The sequence below is a fragment of the Typopeltis vanoorti genome, chromosome 10, assembly GCF_054136105.1.
Source record: "Typopeltis vanoorti isolate ZY-2024b chromosome 10, IOZ_Tvanoo_1.0, whole genome shotgun sequence".
Lineage (NCBI taxonomy): Eukaryota > Metazoa > Arthropoda > Arachnida > Uropygi > Thelyphonidae > Typopeltis > Typopeltis vanoorti.
In genome coordinates, this window is record NC_143558.1 from 59,919,261 (window position 1) to 59,940,901 (window position 21,641).

General features: G+C 36.7%; 1 protein-coding gene across 1 annotated transcript in view; it reads right to left on the minus strand.

Annotated features, from left to right (window-relative positions):
* Positions 1-21,641, minus strand: part of Sos (Son of sevenless guanine nucleotide exchange factor) — a 429,646-nt gene that overhangs the window by 171,354 nt on the left and 236,651 nt on the right. Inside the window, exon 12 of the mRNA XM_090399787.1 lies at positions 5,494-5,611. Within this exon, the coding sequence (XP_090255913.1) occupies positions 5,494-5,611 (118 nt within the window). The remainder of the gene's footprint in view (positions 1-5,493; positions 5,612-21,641) is intronic.

A 21,641-nucleotide genomic window follows, 5' to 3' on the forward strand; every position in this document is an offset into this window, starting at 1 on the left:
ATTCCAAAGAAAGGAGACGCGACGAAACTAGGAAACTGGAGAACCATCTCTATCACAAACACCGACTGCAAAATTATATCCAAAGCCATTGCCAACAAACTTAAACCCGCTCTGAGCGAAATAATAAATAGGCATCAGAGCTATTCCATCCCTGGAAGATCTATCCACGAAAACTTACACCTCATAAGGGATCTCATAAGCATAGCGAACAACAACAGTGAAACAATGGGTCTTGTAACACTAGACCAAGAAAAAGCTTTCGACCGCGTTGAACACCTTTACCTCTTCAACTGCTAGAAAGCATTTGGCTTTGGCTCAGGCATCATTCACTCTATTAAAATGTTGTATGCCAAGGCACAGTTTTGCATGAAAATAAACAACAGGCTTACCATAACTGCACCATACAGCAGAGGTATTAAACAAGGCTGTCCACTCTCCGGTCCTCTTTACACAATTGCCATCGAACCCTTTCTGTGTAGACTCAGCATGCTGCTCAAAGCATGCCGCCCTAAACTTCCCTACCAAACCATAACCCTGACAGCATATGCTGATGATGTTACAATCATAGACCGCAAAGAAGAGGACTTTCATAACATACAAATGGCATACCAACAATATCAGGCAGCCTCAGGAGCCAAACTAAACACACATAAAACCATAGGACTGCGGTGTGGCAAATGGAAAAACCGAACCGATTCCCCAATGTCTGGTACCTGGTCCACAGAGGGAAACAAATACCTGGGGATTTACCTAGGAAACACACCCTCTTATGTGGATAAGAACTGGGAAACACTAAACAAGCGTTTCAAGCAAGTTCTAGGAAAGTGGGCAGCAATACGAGCCTCTGCCTCCACAAGAGGGAGAACAATAATCGTTAACCAAATAGCCACCAGTGTCCTTTGGCATACACTAAAGATTCTTACGCACCAGTGCAATTCATCAAACAAATAAAGTCAACCATATATCGATTCATATGGAATAAAACAAACTGGCTTTCCTACTCCCAGCTATGTACTTCTCTCAAAGATGGAGGACAAAAGTTGGTCTCCATTGACAACAGGATAACAACGTTCCGCGCTCGATTTCTCATAAATGCCCTACAACAGGAAATATCACACAAATGCACCACTGAGTATATTTTCACTTCTGCCACTAGAGGTCTCTCTCTCTCCACCACCTTAAGAATGACAACAGCTCAAGTGCCTGTAAATTTAACAAACTTCTACAAAGATGCCCTTCGACGATGGAAGAAGCTAAACCTCCAGCACACAGTGAAGAAAGCATCCCTACCTGAAATCCTCATGGAACCCATCTTTCACAACACGATGGTAAGAAGCCCGATCACTCAGAAAGAATTTTTCTTTCCTCCATGGAGCTGGCGAAACGTGAGAATCTTGGGTGACATTCTTTCTCCAAGCCTCACCTGGCGCTTTCCAAATTCGCTCGAAAACCTAGAATATGGGAATGAGTCTGAGCAGATAGACACCGTAAAGGCTGCGTTTCAAGCCGCTATGCCTGATAGCATAACAGAAGTGGGGCTTAGCCCTCCAAACTCAGAAGTTTTGGCGCCTATCTTTCTGATAAAAACCAATAACTCATGGGAGAAACTTACACCCAGCAACACCAACAAGATCTACAGCACACTAACACAACAGTCGAACCAAAGCACTTTGTTGGAAAATCCTGCATCATCTGATCAAACACTATTTCAATGGGATCTACCATATCGCACAAGAGCCATCAAACCTGACGCAGATATTCAGTGGAGAATGTGGCATAATATATTACCCACTCCTACTATATTACGAAAATTTAACTCAAACGTCTCAGATAACTGCCTCTTCTGCTACCAATTAGGAACGGTCAGGCATATCTACTTGGAATGCCCAGTCAACACTAAATTAATCAGTTTGACTCGGGAAACGGCAGCTCTTACCTGTGGTAATCTTCATACAGAAGAGGAATATTTCAATCTCGTCCATGTGGAGTCAAATAACCATTCATTCTGCAATTACCTTTTCATCACCGCAAAAGCGGTAATATACAACTTCTACCTCAGACATACAAGACCAGACAGCACAGCAACTTCACAGAGAGAGGCAACTGACCAACTCACTGCAGCCTTCCAACAAAAGGTGAGATGTCGGATCCTACACGAGCATCACCACCATAGGCAAAACAACACCTTAGATCTTTTCCACCAAGAATGGAATCCACGGAATCAACTCCTGGCTGAGCAGGGCGACTGCATTATAATCCACTTTCCAGCATAGAAGTGACACCTTTACCCCCCCCCCCAAAAAAAAGAAAGGGGGAAAAAAGAAGGACTGTTGTGCTTAACAGTGCGAAAGTTAATCAGCTGGCACTCTCATGATAATAGATAATATTGTGCAATAGTAACTTCTGTGTTCTTCCACATTTATGTTCTTATGTTAAAATAAGATCTTATGTTATCATGTTAAAATAACTCTTAATGGCTTTAATTTATTTAAAAAAAAAAAAATGTAATTAGCCTTATAAGTGACTTCGATGTAACATACCTCAACAAGAGTATGAGCATGTAACCTCTCTGTCTGACTGCAGAGAACCAAAAACCGGTTAATCCTGTATATAAGATTGTTATGTTTACAATAAAAAAAAAATATATATCTATATCTATATATATATAAATAAATAAATAATCAATTAGAGAACACTCAAACTGATTGTGCTAACAAACATTCAAGTTTTTTTGTTTTTTTTTGAGGAAAAGAAGTCCAGGTAAAAAATATTTTTATAACAGTTGATACATGTACAGAATGATATAAATGATTTAACTTTAACTCTAAGCAATTGGAAAAACAAGTGCAAGGAAACAAAAAGGCTAAAAATAGCCAGAATTAATTTCTGCAGTTAGTCATGCTCACACTATTTAGTTTTTCTTCTTGTTGGGGGGGGGGGGGGGGGTGTTCTTCTTTAATTATCCAGAAATACAATTAGTAGTAACAAAACTTCACCAGAAATTAGCTATTTAATACTGTATATTTTTCGGACTTGTGAATCAACTCTGAAAGAAGGAAGTCATCATTGAGCGCGTGCGGGGGGGGGGGGGGGGGGGGGAGATAGAGGAAATAAAACATTTGTTATATTCAATATTTGCAGACTTACATCTAAACAACATTATTCAATCACTAAATTGCACTAGTAGCATGGCAATTTGATTTCTGAAAAAAATGTGATGGACCACAAAGCTTTGTTTGAAAGCTAAATGAATGAAAGAGTATTATTGTGGCACCTTGATACTATAGAAGAAATCTTCCTGTTGGAATCACCATTGGTGTGAAAGGTTGAGAATCAGAAAGAAATTAGAAAATAAAAAAATAGCATAGAAAAGTTAATTAAGGCAGGGGAAATTTTATATATCTTCAGACTGAAATCAGAAATGGTTAAAGGGTAAGTATATGTTTTTAACATACAATAAGTGACAAAGAGAGAGCAACATGAATTTATAAAGGGAGGGGCAAATCACCACAAAAACAACATACTATTGCTGGTTTCATTGAGCAAATGAATAATCTCTCAGCTCTCCTGTGAATTTGAATCCCAAATCCCACTATGCATGGATAGTTGTGAAATTCTTTTGTTGTTAGATGATTTTTTTTTGCCTAATGTGGGATCTCCAATCGAAAACTTGTAGTGGCTTACAAAAGTACTATATTTGGACTCTGGAACATGAGAACAAGATTTCTAATCCTTCACTACTCAGTATTACTAAATGTACAATAAGTTTGCCTTTTGTGGGTGGGATTCACATAAAAAAAAATAATAATAATAATAACTACATAACAGGTGGCAATAACTGTGATAGCATTCTTCATATTTTTGAACTCTGGAAATGTCCCAAATGGGGAAATAAGACATGAGGTATATTAAATTTATGGAATACGTTTTATTTTTCATTGCTAGTAACAAGAAGTGGAGAATGGGATTTCTGAAACTATGATTTCTACTCTGCTTGCTGTCTTTTGAACAATTAATGGATTCCCCCGCCCCCAAGGAAGGGAGGTCTTATTTTCTTATTTTTCTTATATTTAGGTGGGAGATGGAGATGGCAATTTGTAAAGTGCTCTATGGTTCAAAAAAAAAGTATCTTAGCTATAAATGATGTTGTTATGATGTGTCTGAGTATGTATGTGCCTTCTTTAACATCAACTGTCAATTTGGAGATTTTTAAAATCTGTATTTTGATGACTTTGTTCCTTGAAAGACATTAAGAATGTGGTTACAGTTGTTTAATGAACAGAAGCCTATTATTTGGTTTAAGTAGCAGATTTCAGTGCGAGTTTTCAGTAGTTCAAGTCTACTGATAATATCTTTTATAATCTCCTGTTACTATAGTAAACTCATAGGGACAACAGGAATGATTTGTTATACTGGACAATTTGCTATCTTCTTCTATCTCAGTCATTTTCAATCCACTACTGCAGGGTTTCTCAAACTGTGTTCCGCAGAAGGTGAATAGTGTTCTGCAAGAAGTTCTGGAATTTGTCATTTTAGTTTTCGAAGCATTTTTAATGAATAAATATTTTATAGTAAAAATATTCTGAGGAGAATAATATTCGTGAATATGCCAAAAAGCTCAGACCCAGAACACCTAATAACATCTGTATATCGTTAATTTTCACACATCGAAACCTTTCAACATTTGGGAAAGGTGGGCCAAGCTCTCATGAGAGCTTGGCCCACCTTTGCCAAGGGATGTACCACATTACCTCAGTCCTGAAGATATTTTCAGGTGCAAACTTTGTTTGCTTACACTTGGATAAAGGATTAAACTAAATTTATTATAGTCTAACCAAGTGCAAAATAAACTTCAAACATCTTTCCTCTAAATCCAGATACATGCCAGTCCTGAAGATATTTTCAGGAGCAAATTTTGTTTGCTTACACTTGGATAAAAGATTAATCTAAATTTATTATAGTCTAACCAAGTGCAAAATAAACTTCCATTATCTTTCTCTACATTCCTTGGCAACTCGTAGTAAAGGTGGACCTTACCTCAGTCCTGAAGATATTCTCAGGCACAAACTTTGTTTGCTTACACTTGGATAAAGGAGTAAACTAAATTTATTATAGTCTAACCAAGTGCAAAATAAACTTCCAACATCTTTCTCTAAATCTAGAGTAATTTAATAATAAGGTGGTACATCGGTTGGCAACTTGTATAGGTAAATATACCTCTCCATTGCTTCCGACTTAGTATCACCACTCTGGATCTGCCTCCCACTGACGAGACCTCAATAAAGGTCGAAACCGGTCTGGGTAGTGGAAATTTTCCATAATATTGTTTGCTTACACTTGGATAAAGAATTAAACTAAATTTGTTATAAGAGTATATGGATTACCAAACAAATTTAAAGTATATACAACATATTCTAATTAATAAATCAAATTTCAAGAGCAAAAGTGATAAAAATTAATTTTATTATTAATTTTAAAAGCTATTTTCATTACCTTTTTGTATTCAGCATAATAAGATTTGCCATCCAATTACTCTTTTCATCAGATGCTTTAGCAAAAAGAATGACATGAGGTTGGTCCCGGGGAGCAATTTCAAATGCATTTTTATATTCTGGAATGGATACAATATTCAATTAAGTAAATGTTGATGTATACCATCTTATAACAATCACAGAAATCAAATTAGCAAATGGTGGTACACCTGTAGAGTATATCAGGTGTCAAATAAAAACACATGCTGCATTTGTCATTAAGAATATAGAGTACAAAATAATGGCTAGTGACTTAGTATGAGGACTTAATCCAGTATATATTTCAATGAAATTTAGAATACGACTATCAAACATATATCAGTGATTTCCCCCCCCCCTCACACCGCTTCCATAGCAACCTGCAGCAGATACATGAAGTGTCAAAGGAGACTCTAGAATGGCTTTCAACATTGAACTATAGCATTGAACTCTGCCAGAAGAAAACATACATACAATGAAATATAGCATATGAGGAAAGGGGAACAACTGATTTCATTATACAAACATAAGATTTGAATTGCACAGAGTGACTTGACATTTGAACCCATAGATCCACCCTCTGACTGACAAAATTTGCCTCTGATTCTATACATAGTGCTATAATAACAGGAGGTGCAATAATGACTGGGTACTTTATATAAAGGCAGAAGAGCCAATAGCAAACAGATGCCATGTGTGGGCAGGTTCGGGAATAGAGTATCTGTTGAAGATTGTAGTCTTTTGGAGATGCTTTATGGGAGAGGCTGTTCCACAGAATTGAGATGGAAGAAATGAAAGATGACTGGGAGTAGCACATTTGATGAGCATGCAGTTCAACTGTAGAAAGATGCTGAACAGCTTTAGGATGAGTTATTGTAGATCTGGTAGAAATGAGAGGCATAATGGATGCTAGTCCATGATATTTCCATGGCTGAATAATGGCCATGGAAATATCAGTAGAGACAAACAAACAGAGCAGAAACTGATCTTCTATGAGAAGGTGGTTGAAGAGAGTCTGTAAGAGAGAGGTGTCATTTATCAACCAGACTGCACTTTTCAAAATAGCATAATGAATTTTTAGGGAGGTCTTAGGTGCACCACTCTATACATAACAGTATTCTAATGTTGGTCAGATTTGGGATTTATACAGAGTAAATAGCTGTTCAGCAGAAAAGTGCTCTCTTGAGCCAAAAAAGGATGCCAAATTTTTTGGAGGCTGATGATGCTATAGAATTGATATGATTGTGCAAGGAAAGGTTTGGAGTGAGAAGAAAGAGATTCAGTCTTGACTGTTGAGCTGAGTATTATCAAAAGTGAGTGAAGATCTGAGATCTTTTTTTTTAAGGAAGCATTTAAGTTGACTAGGTTGCCTTCACCTCATTCAAGGATACTATGGAGATCAGTGTTCGGTGCACTTATTACAGATGATTCTGATGTTTGTACAGTGCAAACCTTGTCATATGAGTAGGAAGAGCAGAGTGGGCTATCATCAGCAAAACTATGAATAGAGTTTCCAGTCAATGAGAACAAGTCATTTATATAAATCAGGAAAAGGATGGGCAAAATCAGAGAGCTGCGAGGGACAACAGCACTGACAGAAAGTCTGAAGAAAGAACACCATTACACGTAGGTATTGATCTAAGAGAAAACTGGCAATCCATTTACTTAATGATGAAGACTGATGATAGTAACTTGTTTAAAAGCCCATGATGGCAAACCCTATCAAAAGCCTTGGAGATGTCAGGAGCAATGGCAAAGTTTCTTCAAAGAGCAATCTCCTGTGGATCTAGTGTGGCAAAATTCATACCGGTGATGACTAATTAGATAGGAGTTTTCAAGGTGTTGAAAAACTTCACTGTTGATAACTTGATGGTAAACATTTATCTCCTTTTATGGAAACTAGTGGTATACAAGCTTTCTTCCATGCTGAAAGGTGGATGCCAGCTAAGTACAGTTTGGTGAACAGATGACAGAGAACAGCTATTAGTTCAGGAGCATATCTCTTGAGCACAGTGGGTGGAATTCCATCAGGGCTAGCTGCCTTTGTGGTATCCAAGTTATTCAAGATTCTTCTGATATCTTTCTGGCAGAAGATCACAGGAGGCATGAGATGCAATGCTCTAAGCAAGGAAGGAGGTAATTTGCCATAGCCATCTATGTAGGAGTTTAAAGAGTTTGAAGTAGGTGATGTTACAATGCTACCATTGGGGGAGGGGGGGGGATTAGAGGAGGTAGCACAGATGGACAAAAGTTACATTTGATGGCTTTGGCAAGAGACCAGAAGGTGCAACTGTTAGTGGCACAAGCAGCAAATTTTCAACATTTATCTTAATAACTGAGTTAGACTTAGCCCTTTTAATGATGGTTTTATAAACATTGTGGGCAACTGTGTAGGGTGTGAATGAAGCTGGTGTTCTGGTCTCAAGCAACTTGTGAAAGGCTGTTTGCTTTTCTTGGACAGACCTGGACATTTTTTGGAGAATCATTGTTTAGACATGGGTTGGGGAATTTGAACAGAGTGAGGAAGGATGAAAGTTTCCATTCCAATATAGATTATATTGTATAACAAGATCACAACAGGTATTTGGATCTCGAGAATGAAAACAGAAGTCTGACCATGGAAAGGAGGATTAAGCGACACAAGTCCTCCTACTCGACTTTGTTGTGATGCCAGAGCATGTGAGGTTGTGAATAGCTGAAGGAAAGACATTCCATCAGATGAAACTTGGATGAGATTGTGGTTTGAAGAGAATCAGTCACCTGAACAGAGTACTAGGAAGGAGTACTAGTTAACCTGGCATTAGTAAGGTGGGGTGTTGGGGTGTCACAGTTATAGTCAATTTAAAATCTTTGGGGTCTGTGACACCCTACCTTACTAATGCCAGGTTAAGAGAAGATCTAGACTGTTGGAAGAACAAATAGGGGTATCAGAAATTCTAGCAGAGAGATGAATGATCTGTATTAAGTCACTGCTCACAGCAAAAATTTCTGCCTCTCTTCCAGCTTGGTCAGTGAAATTCAAAAAAAGGGAGCCAATTAAGAATTATGACCATTGAAATCACCAAGAAGGATGACTTCACTGTTTGGAAATTTTGACTATATGAAACAGAAATTTGAAGATAGGAAGTCAAAAAGGCCAGAGTGATTTTCAGAAATGAGAGAATGGTAGAGACAGTAGATGAATGAAACAAAACATGACAAAGAAATTTTAAGCTACAGGAAGTCAAAAAAGGTAAGATTCCAGGTTAAGCATCCTTTGACAAGGAATATCAGAATGCACAAAAGCTCTAGTATGGTGGAAGCAGTCATACAGAATGTAATGTGGACATTTAAGATGAGCTGTGGTTGATATAGTAGAAATTTGAGGTTTTTTTGGACATTTTGGACATTTTTTGGAGAACCATTGTTTAGACATGGGTTGGGGAATTTGAACAGAGTGAGGAAGGATGAAGGTTTCCATTCCAATATTGTATAACATTGTATATATTATACAATGTATACAATGTATAATATATACTTGTTATACAATGTATATTATATTGTATAACAAGATCACAACAGGTATTTGGATCTCGAGAATGAAAACAGAAGTCTGACCATGGAAAGGAGGATTAAGCCACACAAGTCCTCCTACTTGACTTTGTTGTGATGCGAAAGCATGTGAGGTTGTGACTAGCTGAAGGAAAGACATTCCAGTCAGAAACAGAACATCAGGTTTGGGCCACAGATTGTTTAAGTTAATATGAACGATTTTTTTTTTTTTTAGAGGGGGCTTAATTTTTTTGCTGAACCGGATGTTCACAAATTGTTCATATTCTTTGTTTCTGTTTTAAAAAAAAAAACTGCACCTATTCACTTTTAACACATTTATCCAGTGAGCAGGCATAATCATGCTGATATAGGAAAGGGCCTATTTCAAACTGTTGCCACAATTTGATTGATTAGATTGATTTGGGGTTTTATGGTGCAAGGAAAACAAAGGTCATACAGAACCAGGACAGAGGTTATAGCAATACACAGGATGTTGATAGGTAAATAATAGTTATATGGCGATAAATTAGAGAACAAAATACATTCACAAAGTTATAAGAAGACAAATTAGAAATTAAAATGCATATACAAGGTTTGGTATTTTGAATAAATTAATGTTTTGTAAAAATTAAAAAAAGTCATACAATTTGTCCAAGTTGGATAAGATCTGCCTGAGTGTATAGGGCTCAGCCAGATAAGTAAAAAAGGTCATTTCTCCCTCTCCTGTGGAGCACTAACACTCTGCCAGAATATGACTAATGGTAAGACAGGGATTACACTTCCCACAGATAGGATGACCCATCAGCCCTCCTGTGGGAAGTGTGACCCATCAGCCCTCCTATCCAAAACATCTTTTACTGATGTTAAGTCATCAGTAAAAGAGAATGTGCGAGATGACTGTGACCTATGCAGAGCCTAGCAAGAACAACTTCCTCTTTTCTATTTCCATGTTGATCGGACTGTCAGGTCATCAGCCCTCAGTAAATAAGAATGTGTGAGATGACTGTGACCTATGCAGAGACTAGAAAGAACAACTTCCTTTTTTCTATTTCTATGTTGATTAGACTGTCAGTGCTTAATTTCAGGCTTAATCATGCAATTTGTTCATCAATGCTTCCTGACAAGAGTATTGCCATTGGGTAATTAACTTCAATTTTATAACCTGTGCATAGTCAGTCAGTATAAGGGATGACCATCAAACAGTATGATGAGAAAGCATGAGCTGATCTAGCAGCTGCAGTTGCGATGTCATTTTCCTTAATTCCAATGTGGCTGGAATCCAATACAACTGAACATCATAATTAAGCGTCTTTATTTTGTACATGAGTTGAAGCACCTCACCAAGCACTGACAGTGTTGGAAGAATGGAACTATCCAAATTGTCATGGTAGGTATCAGCATTTAAAGATCCACATACAGAAACCAGCGGGCCTAGTCCAAAACAGGAAAAACAGCCCCAAATCATTATGCTGCTGCTTCCAAATTTCACAGTTGATACAAGACATTCGTGTAAGTACTGTTCACCAGGCATCCACCAGGTCCAAACACATCCTTTGGATTGCCAGATCGTGTACCATGATTCAATACTCCACAGGACTCTCTTCTATTGATCCAGTCTGATGACAGTGTTGTATGCACCATTCCAGATGATGCTAGGCATTGGCATAACTAGGCATAGGTATTCACCTTCCTGGTGAATAGCTGACTAGCATCTGTTTCAGAGATCATGCAGAAATCGTTTGCGATGGTTGCTAAGGCTGACTGACGATTTATCATGACAACAGGCTTGACAGTTTGCCAGTCCCAATTTTTCAGTTTCTTGGATGTACCAGTTCGGGGCAGGGGTTTGGTGGTTTCATCACATTTCCACTTCACTGACAGTAGACTGAGGCAAGTGCAATGCAGCAGAAATCTCTCAGACGACTCAACTCTTAACGTCCACTCATCCTGATGGAAAAGAATGTCTACACTGCTAATGCACACATGCCTATGCTTATATAGCATTGCAGATGTGTCTGGACATTTTTGACAACAATAGTGTATGTTAATTTTGTTGGAGATGAATGGACAAAGTCCACTTCTTATAATACACTTTTATTCAGGAATAGATAAAATTGAACTCACTATGTCTATTCTTTCTGAAGACTGGAATGAAAATGTTACTAAAGCATATTTATAAATACACTATAAATACAGAGATATTTATAGCATATAAATATCTCTGTATTGTATCACTGAATACAATACAGAGATATTTACAGTCTATGCACTATATTTGGTGACAATCAGTGGAAATAGAAACGACCAAAATGACCATGCATAACAACCCTTCAACATACACATCCTATGCTACATGCTCACAAGCAAGTTCTACTGGACCAAAAAAAAAAAAAAAAGGATTTGACTAAATACATTTGTCCTAACATCCTCCTTCAAATTTTCAGTTGTTCCTGAAAATAAGTGGCAAGACTTGATTGTAATGCAGTCATTGGGTGCAGATATAGTTTGACCACAGATGAGAGAACTTTCGACACTTCTGCGCATGCCAAAAGAAGGCGAATCCATTTCGATAATAGGGTTATCAGTCCATTTTGTGGGATGAGTGTTTATTATTACACATTGGAAAATTAGTTTTTCTTTTATGAACATTCTAGTTTTTAAAGTGGTAACTATTTTGCTTGTACAACAGTTGGAAAATTTACGCATAAAGCACATGATTTAGTGTGTTGGTATCGAATTCGTACATCGCCTTATTCCTTTCTCCCCTTCAACATGAATGACTCTTCTTGGCACATTGCCGGCTGCGGTTCTCTGAACTGTGGGCAGACTATAGCAATCGTTCAGATAAAGCAAATTTTCTAAAGCTAATAAAGATGTATATGCATAATACATCTTTATTATATTATGGTATCCATAAATAGCTGGTTATTGGATTCAGGTTTAATAGTGAACTTGATAGGCGTGTACAAAGTAGCTTTTTTGGTAGAAGTTTATTTGTGAAATTAATATTTATGAACCTTTACTGTTGCCAATACATTCACTCATCTTCCCAATATCATTCATCACAAAAAATGTGTATTATCAAGAGTCATGTACACAGAAGTCATATTGTAATATTTTTTTTGTAATATGATCATGTTATTAATTATGATTATTATTTCAAACTGTCGAACTGCACCACTTGTTATATTCCAAGATTTATTTATCTTATTCTCTATCTTATGTTTACCTTACTTCTACTTATTTAAATCTTTCTGTTAAGTTCTCTTTACCTTTATCTATCTTATGCCAATTAATTCAGTCCCCGCTTGTAATCCTTTATACTACCTACAAGTGTTAGCTGTTAGTGAAAAGATCTCTAGAATAGGCAATTCATGGATCCAGTGTTAACTATTTCCCCACACAATATAATTCAGGAAAAATTTGTTTTTTCAACTGCGCAACCTTGAATTACTGTTACAGCACAGGAAGAATAGTTATAACACTTATAGAATAAATCACTTTCTAAAATAATACCTTATATAGTCAGTCGTGGCAATTTCTCTAATTTAAGCACACAGGTTCAGTTATTTTTGTGAGACAGTGCATTGGTCAAAAATCAGGCAATAGTTTTTAAAACAAACAAAACATGTTTATTTTACTTTAAGCACAATACAATATTAAACAAATTCTGTCTAATTCCTGCTTTAAAGTCATAACTTTACAATATAGACCTGCAATTCACAATGCATGAATAACTTGCTTAACAAACTCTAGGCAATTACTGGCTATCACAATGAATATCATTAACTAACATTCTTCTCAAATGTAAAACTAGCTAACTTTTAGCCTCAATTACTTCTTACAGCGACTTAAACAACTAATTTTAACAAAGCTACGTTCAGTGGCCATACAATTCTTGTTCACAATCTCAGCATTAACATATTAAAATCTACTCACAAATTCGTAGAAACAAATACTGTCCTATCAGTCTGGATGACTTTTGGCGGTTCTGCTGACTGCTTTCCTCGGTCTCATATTCTAACCTTTGCTGAATGGCTTTTGGCAGTCATCCTGGTGTAGTCCTCGTCCGGAATCTTTAGCATAGCTCACCGTCAGTTATTGGATCTACTGTCGCTGCCGCATATCTGGTTACATGTGGCACAATCCACTACATGAAATAATCTCCGTAGAAAGACCTTCTTTTCCTGGGCTTTCTACTTCCGCAAGATAAACAAACTCCTTGAACAGTCTTGAACCTAAACTCACGAACAGCCAGCCTCCTTCTAGGTTCTCAAAACTCTTTTATATAATTCAGAAGCTCCTTGTTTTTTAGTGTCAGAGACCCCCGAATCTTCCGTAAATAACTTGCGTCACTGTTGTTTTGATCTTCAGAGTTGGTGGCAACAATCTACATACGACCTTCAATACTTTGGTTTACTTTTAAGTCACCCACATAATCCGGTCATAATCAACATAATTAACTTAAAAGAATTACTTCTAACATTCTGTTACACCAAACTAACATTATGCACAATTTCACCCTTTACAATATTTTTTTATAATTTGTGAACAATTTCCATATCATTCCATTTGAAAGTTAGCTTTACAAGTTTACAATCAGCACTTCTTTAAAATATACTAAGTTACTATTCTTTCTTTCCTCGTGTTTGTGACCTCAGTAAAAATCGATGCTGAAAAATCATTATATAAAATTTCACCGCATTGAATTTTACAATATGATCTGCTCTTTCTGATCCCCTTTTGTTAGATGAACTGAATAAAATTAAAAGCAATCTGATATGCAATGGATACAAAAAAATGACCATTCAAAAAAATTATTGATAATTATCATCCTTCTACCAGCCTACAATCTGATGTGAAAAGAATTCAAATACCCTACCTTAAAGAAACCTTGGAACAAATAGCAATATTCTTCATAAATTCAATTTATATGCTTCCTTCAAACCATCTCAGAGACTGTCTTCCTTCCTACCATCAACAAAGGAATACATAACTGCCTCTTTCATTACCAGGCATCCATTAAGTACCTTGCTCATGCCTTCTTTGTTATTTTGGACAAACTGGCCATTTTGCCTTGATGAAACCTGAAGCACATCAAGACTATATTACATTTTTGGAATCTGACGAGTCTGGCCTTACTTCTCATGCTATTGCCAATTGGCAAACAGTTTTGTGGAACCATACAAAACTTATTCAAATCCAGCAAGTTCAAATTCGATTGTCTTTTCCTTGAAACATGCAAAAAAAGCTAAGAAAACTGAACCAATCAGACCGAATGCCAATATTGAAGTTTTGGGAAGTGATCACTATTAACTGTTCTTAATTTTTTTTTAATTAATAATTATTATTTTCCCCCCCCAAAATCTACGCAACTTCCTGTAATTGTTCCTTTGAAGACTAATAGTGTAATATCATATATTTCGGCTGCAATGGAAACACTAGTTAATATACGCATGATTTATAACTTATTATTTCGATTAATCTTCTGAATGTATTTCACAGTCTATCTCCTGGACGATGTCCAAATAACACTAGATGAAATATACTGGAGTCTTTGAATAAATTCTATACAATTTTTTTTAATTAACCACAATTTTATCAGCAAATAATCAAGAAAAGATTGGTTTGTATCCAATTAGTTGAAAAGAATTCTTTACATCAAAGCAAGCAAATCAATGAATTTTTAACTATAGCTTGATACATATAAATGAATGTATCGAAAAAGTTGGCCGCTAGAGGGCCAGACGGTCGGTCGTATTTTCAGGGAGCTCCCGAAAGCTAAGTATAATTTTCAATGAAAATTAGAATATAGGTTAAAATCATAACGTAATATTGTCTAATTTTGGTAGCTTGTTGTGTCTGTGTGATTTTGGTGTGAATTCCGTTATTTAATTCAGTATTTAATGATACGTTTCATAGATTTGAATATGGCGCCAATGTGATGTAAGATAATGGCGTCCAAAAATACGATGCCATTGTTCAAAAACTATAATGTGAGAGAATTTGTCCAATGTGATGTGTGTGGAATGTATGCATTCCCGAATGAGGCTGGAGTTTGGATTGAAAGTGATAATGGTGGGAGAATGTGCAGAAAGTGTAAGCAAAGTGAGGAGTTGAAGTATGTGTTAGGTTGTGAGACAGTTATGGTTGAAGAAAGCCAGAATGAGAGTGAAAATAGTGGCTTGATAGGGAATTGCGATGTATACAAGATGGCAATGAGAGCGCTGATCTAAGAAAGAGTGAGAGCAACTATACAGAAAGAGAAAATGGTTTGAATGATAAAAAAAAAATGAGGAATTATTTGTAGGAAGTGAGATCGCTAGGTTGCGTGCAGTGATACAAAATGCGCAGCGGAAATTAGAGAACATGCAAAACTCTTTCCAGAGTGATTCGGCTAACGTAAATAAACAGCATAAGAGTGGGAGAGTTTCTGAAATGAAGGAAAGAGTGTTGTATGGTGACTCGTTATTAAGAGGAGTGATAGATGTGAGTGTAACTAAATCGTACTTACCGGGTGCGAAATTTAAGGATGTAAGTGAGAGTATTACAGTGCAAAAACAGAGGATGAAAGAATTAATAATTGTGGTGGGTAAGAATGAATTGAAAGGTGATAAATTTTTTTATGAGAGAGGACTTGAAAGTATTGTTAAAGGTAGCGAAAGAAAAGAGTGACAGAGTTAAAATGGCGAGTCTGTTGCCGCGGTATGACAGAGAGGAGTTTAGAAGGAGGGCCATAATCGCAAATGACATTATGCGCAGGTTATGCAAACAATGTGGTGTGGAATTCGTGGACGTGTGGAACGAGTCTGATGGGCGAAAGGATTTATACAAGATGGATGGCCTGCATTTGAATGGACTTGGTGTGCGGAGACTGGAAAAAGTGTTGTTGAATGAAGTGAAAATGGATGTGCAGAACCAGGGAAACTAGAACTACCAAGGAGGGGGGAGAGTGGATATGCAAACTTCAGTGAGAGAGTTGAGTGTAAAAATGTATATAATGTACCCGAGTCAGCACTAAGGACAAAAAATGGGAATGGGACATTTAGAATAAAGCATCAAGATAGGGGTGGGACAAAGGGATCACTGCATTTCATGTATACTAATGCCAGGAGTATTAGGAACAAGAAGGAAGAATTTTTGGCCTTGATTGGCTCTTCCTGGCCACAGGTTATTGGCATTAGTGAAACATGGCTGACGGAAGATGATATAGTTAGTGGGACAGAATGTGTAGGTTATAGTGTGTTTAGGAGGGACAGAGAGAATAAAATGGGGGGAGGGGTGTTATTGATGATAGCTGATGAACTGCAGCCAAGGAGAATTGAAGTTGTATTGCAGGATAGTGAAAGGAGCTCATTTGAGGCTATTTGGTTTGAGATTGAGACTGGCAGAATAAAATATACAGTTGGGTGCTGCTATAGACCAGGTGATGGAATAGATGGTGGAGATAGTATGCATAAACAAATTGATGAAATCAGTGGAAGGAGGGTAATTATTATGGGGGATTTCAACTATGGTAACATTGATTGGATTGAGGAGAGGACACATGTGAGGAAGGAAATGGATTTTATTCAATTATTAAGGGATAACTATCTGAGACAGCATGGAATTAAAAATACTAGGGGTGTGAGAGTGCTTGACCTGGTAATAGCATCTCACAATTTGACTGTAATGATATGTTGCCACCTATTGGTGAGAGTGATCATAAGGTCTTGACCTGGGAGGTGGCTAAAGGTGTGGAATTTTTGATTAAGACAGGGTATATGTGGAATTACCATGCTGGCAAGTTTGACAAGCTTAGGAGATTGCTTGGATCAGTGCCATAGCATGTACAACTGCAAGGGCTGGACGTTGATAGAGCATGGGAAGTGGTCAAGGAGCATTTACAGGAGGTTATGGCTGATTGTATACCTAGGGTCCGAATAGTAAAACAAGTAGGGGTTAAATGGATGAATAACACTATTAAGCTTGAGCTGCAAAAAAAGAAACAACTGTGGAGGGAATTTAAAGAAAGGGGTGACCTGCAGGCACACGAACGGTATAAAGTGCAGGCCAGAAGGATAACGAGTGTGGTAAAAACAGCAAAAGTCGATTATGAAAGGAAACTAGCTATGCAAGCAAAAGAGAATCCCAAACAGTTCATTCAATATGCTGCAAGCAAGGAAAAAACTGTACATAGCGAAATGATTTTAAGGAATGACGATGGTAAGGAGGTCACTGAACGCGCACTTTGCAAAAGTATATCATCCAGGTGGTGACATTGAAAAAATGAAGGAACCAGTAGTTTATATGGGAATTGTAATGAATGAAGTGGAGGTGAATAGTCTATTACAGATCCTTAATGTGAATACATCTGTGGGACTGGATGGTATACCAGCACGGGTCTTGCGTGAAGCGGCTAAGGAATTATCAGTGCCCTTGACCATGTTGTTTAATCTGAGTCTCAGGTCTGGTTTAGTCCCGAAGGCGTGGAAAGAGGGGAAATTAGTTTCATTGCATAAAGGAGGATCCAAGACTATGGTGGCAAATTACCGACCGATCAGCATATCAGGAGTCGTTGTCAAGGTCTTGGAGAAAGTAGTCAAGGGAAAAATACAGGAATGGATTAATGAAAATGAGATACTGTACAGGGGACAGCTTTGTGAAGGGTAGATCATGCCTCAGTAACTTGCTCAAGTTTTATAACAAGGTGACGGCAGAACTGGATAAGGGAAATGGGTTTACAGTGATACTGCTGGACATGGCAAAAGCGTTTGACAGAATACCACATGGAATTCTAATCCGTAAACTACAACATATGGGAATGGATATAGGGTTGGTGAGATGGATATGTGGGTGGTTGACGGAGAGATATCAGAGAGTAGTTTATTCAGGAGTAGAGTCCAAAAGACGGCCTGTGACTAGTGGTGTGCCGCAGGGTTCTGTTCTTGGACCACTGCTGTTTAATCTGTTCATTAACGATATAGGGAAGGATCTAAGTGGAACAGTTCATTTGTTCGCTGATGATGCAAAGTTGGGTAGGGCGATAGTGAATGCAGAAGATGTCAAAGTCTTGCAGGATGACTTAGATAGATTGGCTGGGCTAAGGAGAATGGATGTCAATTTAACGTGACAAAATGTAAGGTTATGCATTTTGGGGTGAAAAGATTAGCAGCAGTATACCACATCGGTGGAACTTACTCCAAGAGATTGATGAGGCCAGGAACTTGGGAGTGTTGGTAGATAGGGAGATGAAGTTTAAGGGGTACATTGCAAAAGTAGCTAAATCAGCACATCAACTCACTTGGTTGTTGAAAAATACCTTGACGAGCAGAGACAAGCAAGTTATTGTACCTCTGTACCGAGCCCTGATAAGACTTCATCTCAACTACTGTGCCCAGATTTGGTCACCTAGGTTCCTTCTTGATGGGGAGGAGGTAGAGAGGATCCAGAGGCGAGTGACTAAGATGATAGCAGGTCTATGGAATGAACCATATGAGAACAGGTTGAAGATTTGTGGGTTGCAGAAACTAGTTGATAGGCGGAAAAGGGGAGATATGATTGAGACATTCAAATTGCTAAAAGGATTCTATAGGATTAATTCAGAGGATATTTTTGAGATCAGGACTGGTGGTGGGAGAACTAGGGGATACCTATGGAAACTGGGCAAGAGTGTGGTTAGCAGGGGTGTTAGAGCTGGGTTTTTTACTTTTAGAGTGGTAAATGAGTGGAATAAGCTGCCAGAATCTGTTGTGGGTGCTATGACAGTGAGCGATTTTAAGGCAAGGTATGATAGATACTGTGAGAATGTCGAATAGTTGTGTGGACATGATGTTTAGGGCCTCCCTCGATGAGTTTAAGGACTCCCTGGAGTAGCCCGAAATAATAATAATAATAATAATAATAAATTTTGAAATACTAATGCAAGAATTGTACATTTTCATCCCCCTCTTCCATTTTCCTTTAACTGCCCAAATAGCCTACGGATAAAATATATCATAAACATAAGCTTATGATATTTCATCATCAATTTCCTGATATATATATACCCTAAAGAGGACTTTGAATAAGTGATTGAGAACAGCCCAAAATAGAGCTGAATGGAATAATATGGGGGAGGCCTTTGCCCAGAGTGGTATTCTACAGGCTGACAGCAACCCTAAAGAGGTGTTCAGAATATTATGACAATACTACACGATCAAGTTTACATTATTATTAAACTCCTATCCTTTTTGCTCCAAATTAGTCTATTGCTTGTCAGAATTCCAATATTTTTATATCTAATGTTTTGTTCTATGGCACTTCTGACTGAATCAATCCACCAAGAACTTGGTCCTCCATTGAGTGTTTAATGCGAAAATGGTAGGAAAGGATGCTAACCCTTCTTCTCTCATTCTGTTTAAGTGGTCATACCACCTTAGATTAGTTCCCCTAACACATTCTTGAATGCAAACAAACATGAAGTTCCTTCCTAAATTCTTCATTTTTAGTATGACTCTGCCATTGCTGCCATCTGTTCTAGCCCCTAATTTTTCTCAGAATCATACAAGGGTGGTCTGAAAAGTTCTCATCCTAACAATGAAAAAACAAATTTATAATTTCAAAATTATTTTTATTTTTCAATATAATCTCCCTTAAGACTAATACATTTATTTCAGTGATGCGCTAGTGCCTCACGTACCTCAGGGAGTATGCGTACCACACTTTGAGAAACACTGATCTAATAAGTGGGATCTAAAATGGTTAGCTTTAGTATGTATGACTATAAATTTTTTATTATTAAAATATAATAAGAATGAAAACTAAACTAAATGCTGTATATTTGTAAAATATCTTGTTGCTATAATATGGCACCTACTGCAATATGGCTGAATGAGCACCCTTATTAAGTGGGGCAGTGAGGTAGGCTGCCTCTATGCTATACCCTGTTGACGGTACAGTGTGTGTGTGTGTGTGTGTGTGTGTGTGTGTGTGTGTGTGGCTCCCACCAATGAAAGACTGTAAACTTTAAGAACATTAATACTGTGGACAGGATAACATTTTTTTTTTATCTTATTAATGTTATATATTTTTTTAATATATATATTTTTTTAATTTATTTCTTACAAAATCTTGAAACCCTTCACTAGAAACCAAACAAAAAAACTGTCAAGCTACTTCAGGCCTCTTAATAAGCAGAGCAATGGTTTCGCAGAAGGCAATGAAGTGTTCCATTTCCCACAAAAAGACAATCAAAATTATCTATGCCCATTATTGCAAAATTTTAATATTAAAATTCACTCTCAAAAGCAAAGCAAATAATGCAATTTAACAACAAATGTTGTACACATACGCACAATGCCAGTACATCTATATGCTGGAATTTTTAAGTAAAGAGGAAAAAAAATATGTTCAAATTACATTTATTTCAATAAATGTTGGATATAATTTTTTTAATTAAGATTATATTCAAAGCAGGCTCATGAAAGTTGCATGAACATAATTTCTTCTATTGTACTAATTTGAAAAAATAACACTTCTGATGAATTTATTGCTGGGATTGATTTGATATTATATTTTAACCACTGCAATCAGATAATTGAAAGATCTCCCTCTCTCTCTCACACACACACACACACACACAAGAGAGAGAGAAAGATAGAGAGAGAACCATTAAAATCGCATGACAAAGTAAAATGTTTTATTCAGAATTTACCATATCAGAAATTTAAATATGCCTATCAGAATTTAAATTTTTTACTATATTTTGTTCACAACAGAGAGCAAGAGAAAATGAATGATCAATCTTTATTTAACCACCACCCAAGCCAAATGAGATCACATATACCAACTAGTTTATGAATTTTCAAGGCAAAGTACACCAGAAGTTTTCTTTCATCATTCACCTGTCATATAAGGTTTTTAATCCCTAAATAGTAATGCCATTAATGATTGACTGCAACAGAGATATAACCATTGAAATCACATGACATAAGTAAAATGTTTTATTCAGAATTTACCATATCAGAAATCTATCAGAATTTTTTACTATACTTTATTTTGTTCACAGCAAATATAAAAAGAAATCTCACCTTGAAAGTATGTACAAGAGGCAAAAATAGTTAAATTATGTCTGCTTCAGAAATGTTACATAAGATTAATCCTTGCAATAAATTTATCAAAGGAAACATATGCAATTTTATTTTTCAAATTAGTACAACCGAAGAAATTTTATTTTGGTCCCTTCATTTTACTACAAAAGAAAGCTGCAATTATGTCAGTGCTATTTTCATAAGCCTGTCTGAAAACAATAATCCAAGACTACAGTTTTTTAATTTTTTTTTTACTGAAAAATGATGCTATCAAATAACATTTATTGAAGTAAATATAATTTGAATATACACTTTTTTTTTCTTGCAAAATATCAATATACAGTTATTCTATCAGTCTACTCTTGTGAACAGCAGTTGTTAAATTGAAATGTTTCGATTTTGAAACTGAATTTTAAAATATCACACATTTAAAATAATAGTTCAGAAAATTACACAGGAAATTCTCTACTAGGTGAGTAAGATTTATGCAAGTATATCTGAGAAGATGCTGAGAAAAGTTGTGGAAGAGAAATATGGAGGAGGACAAACT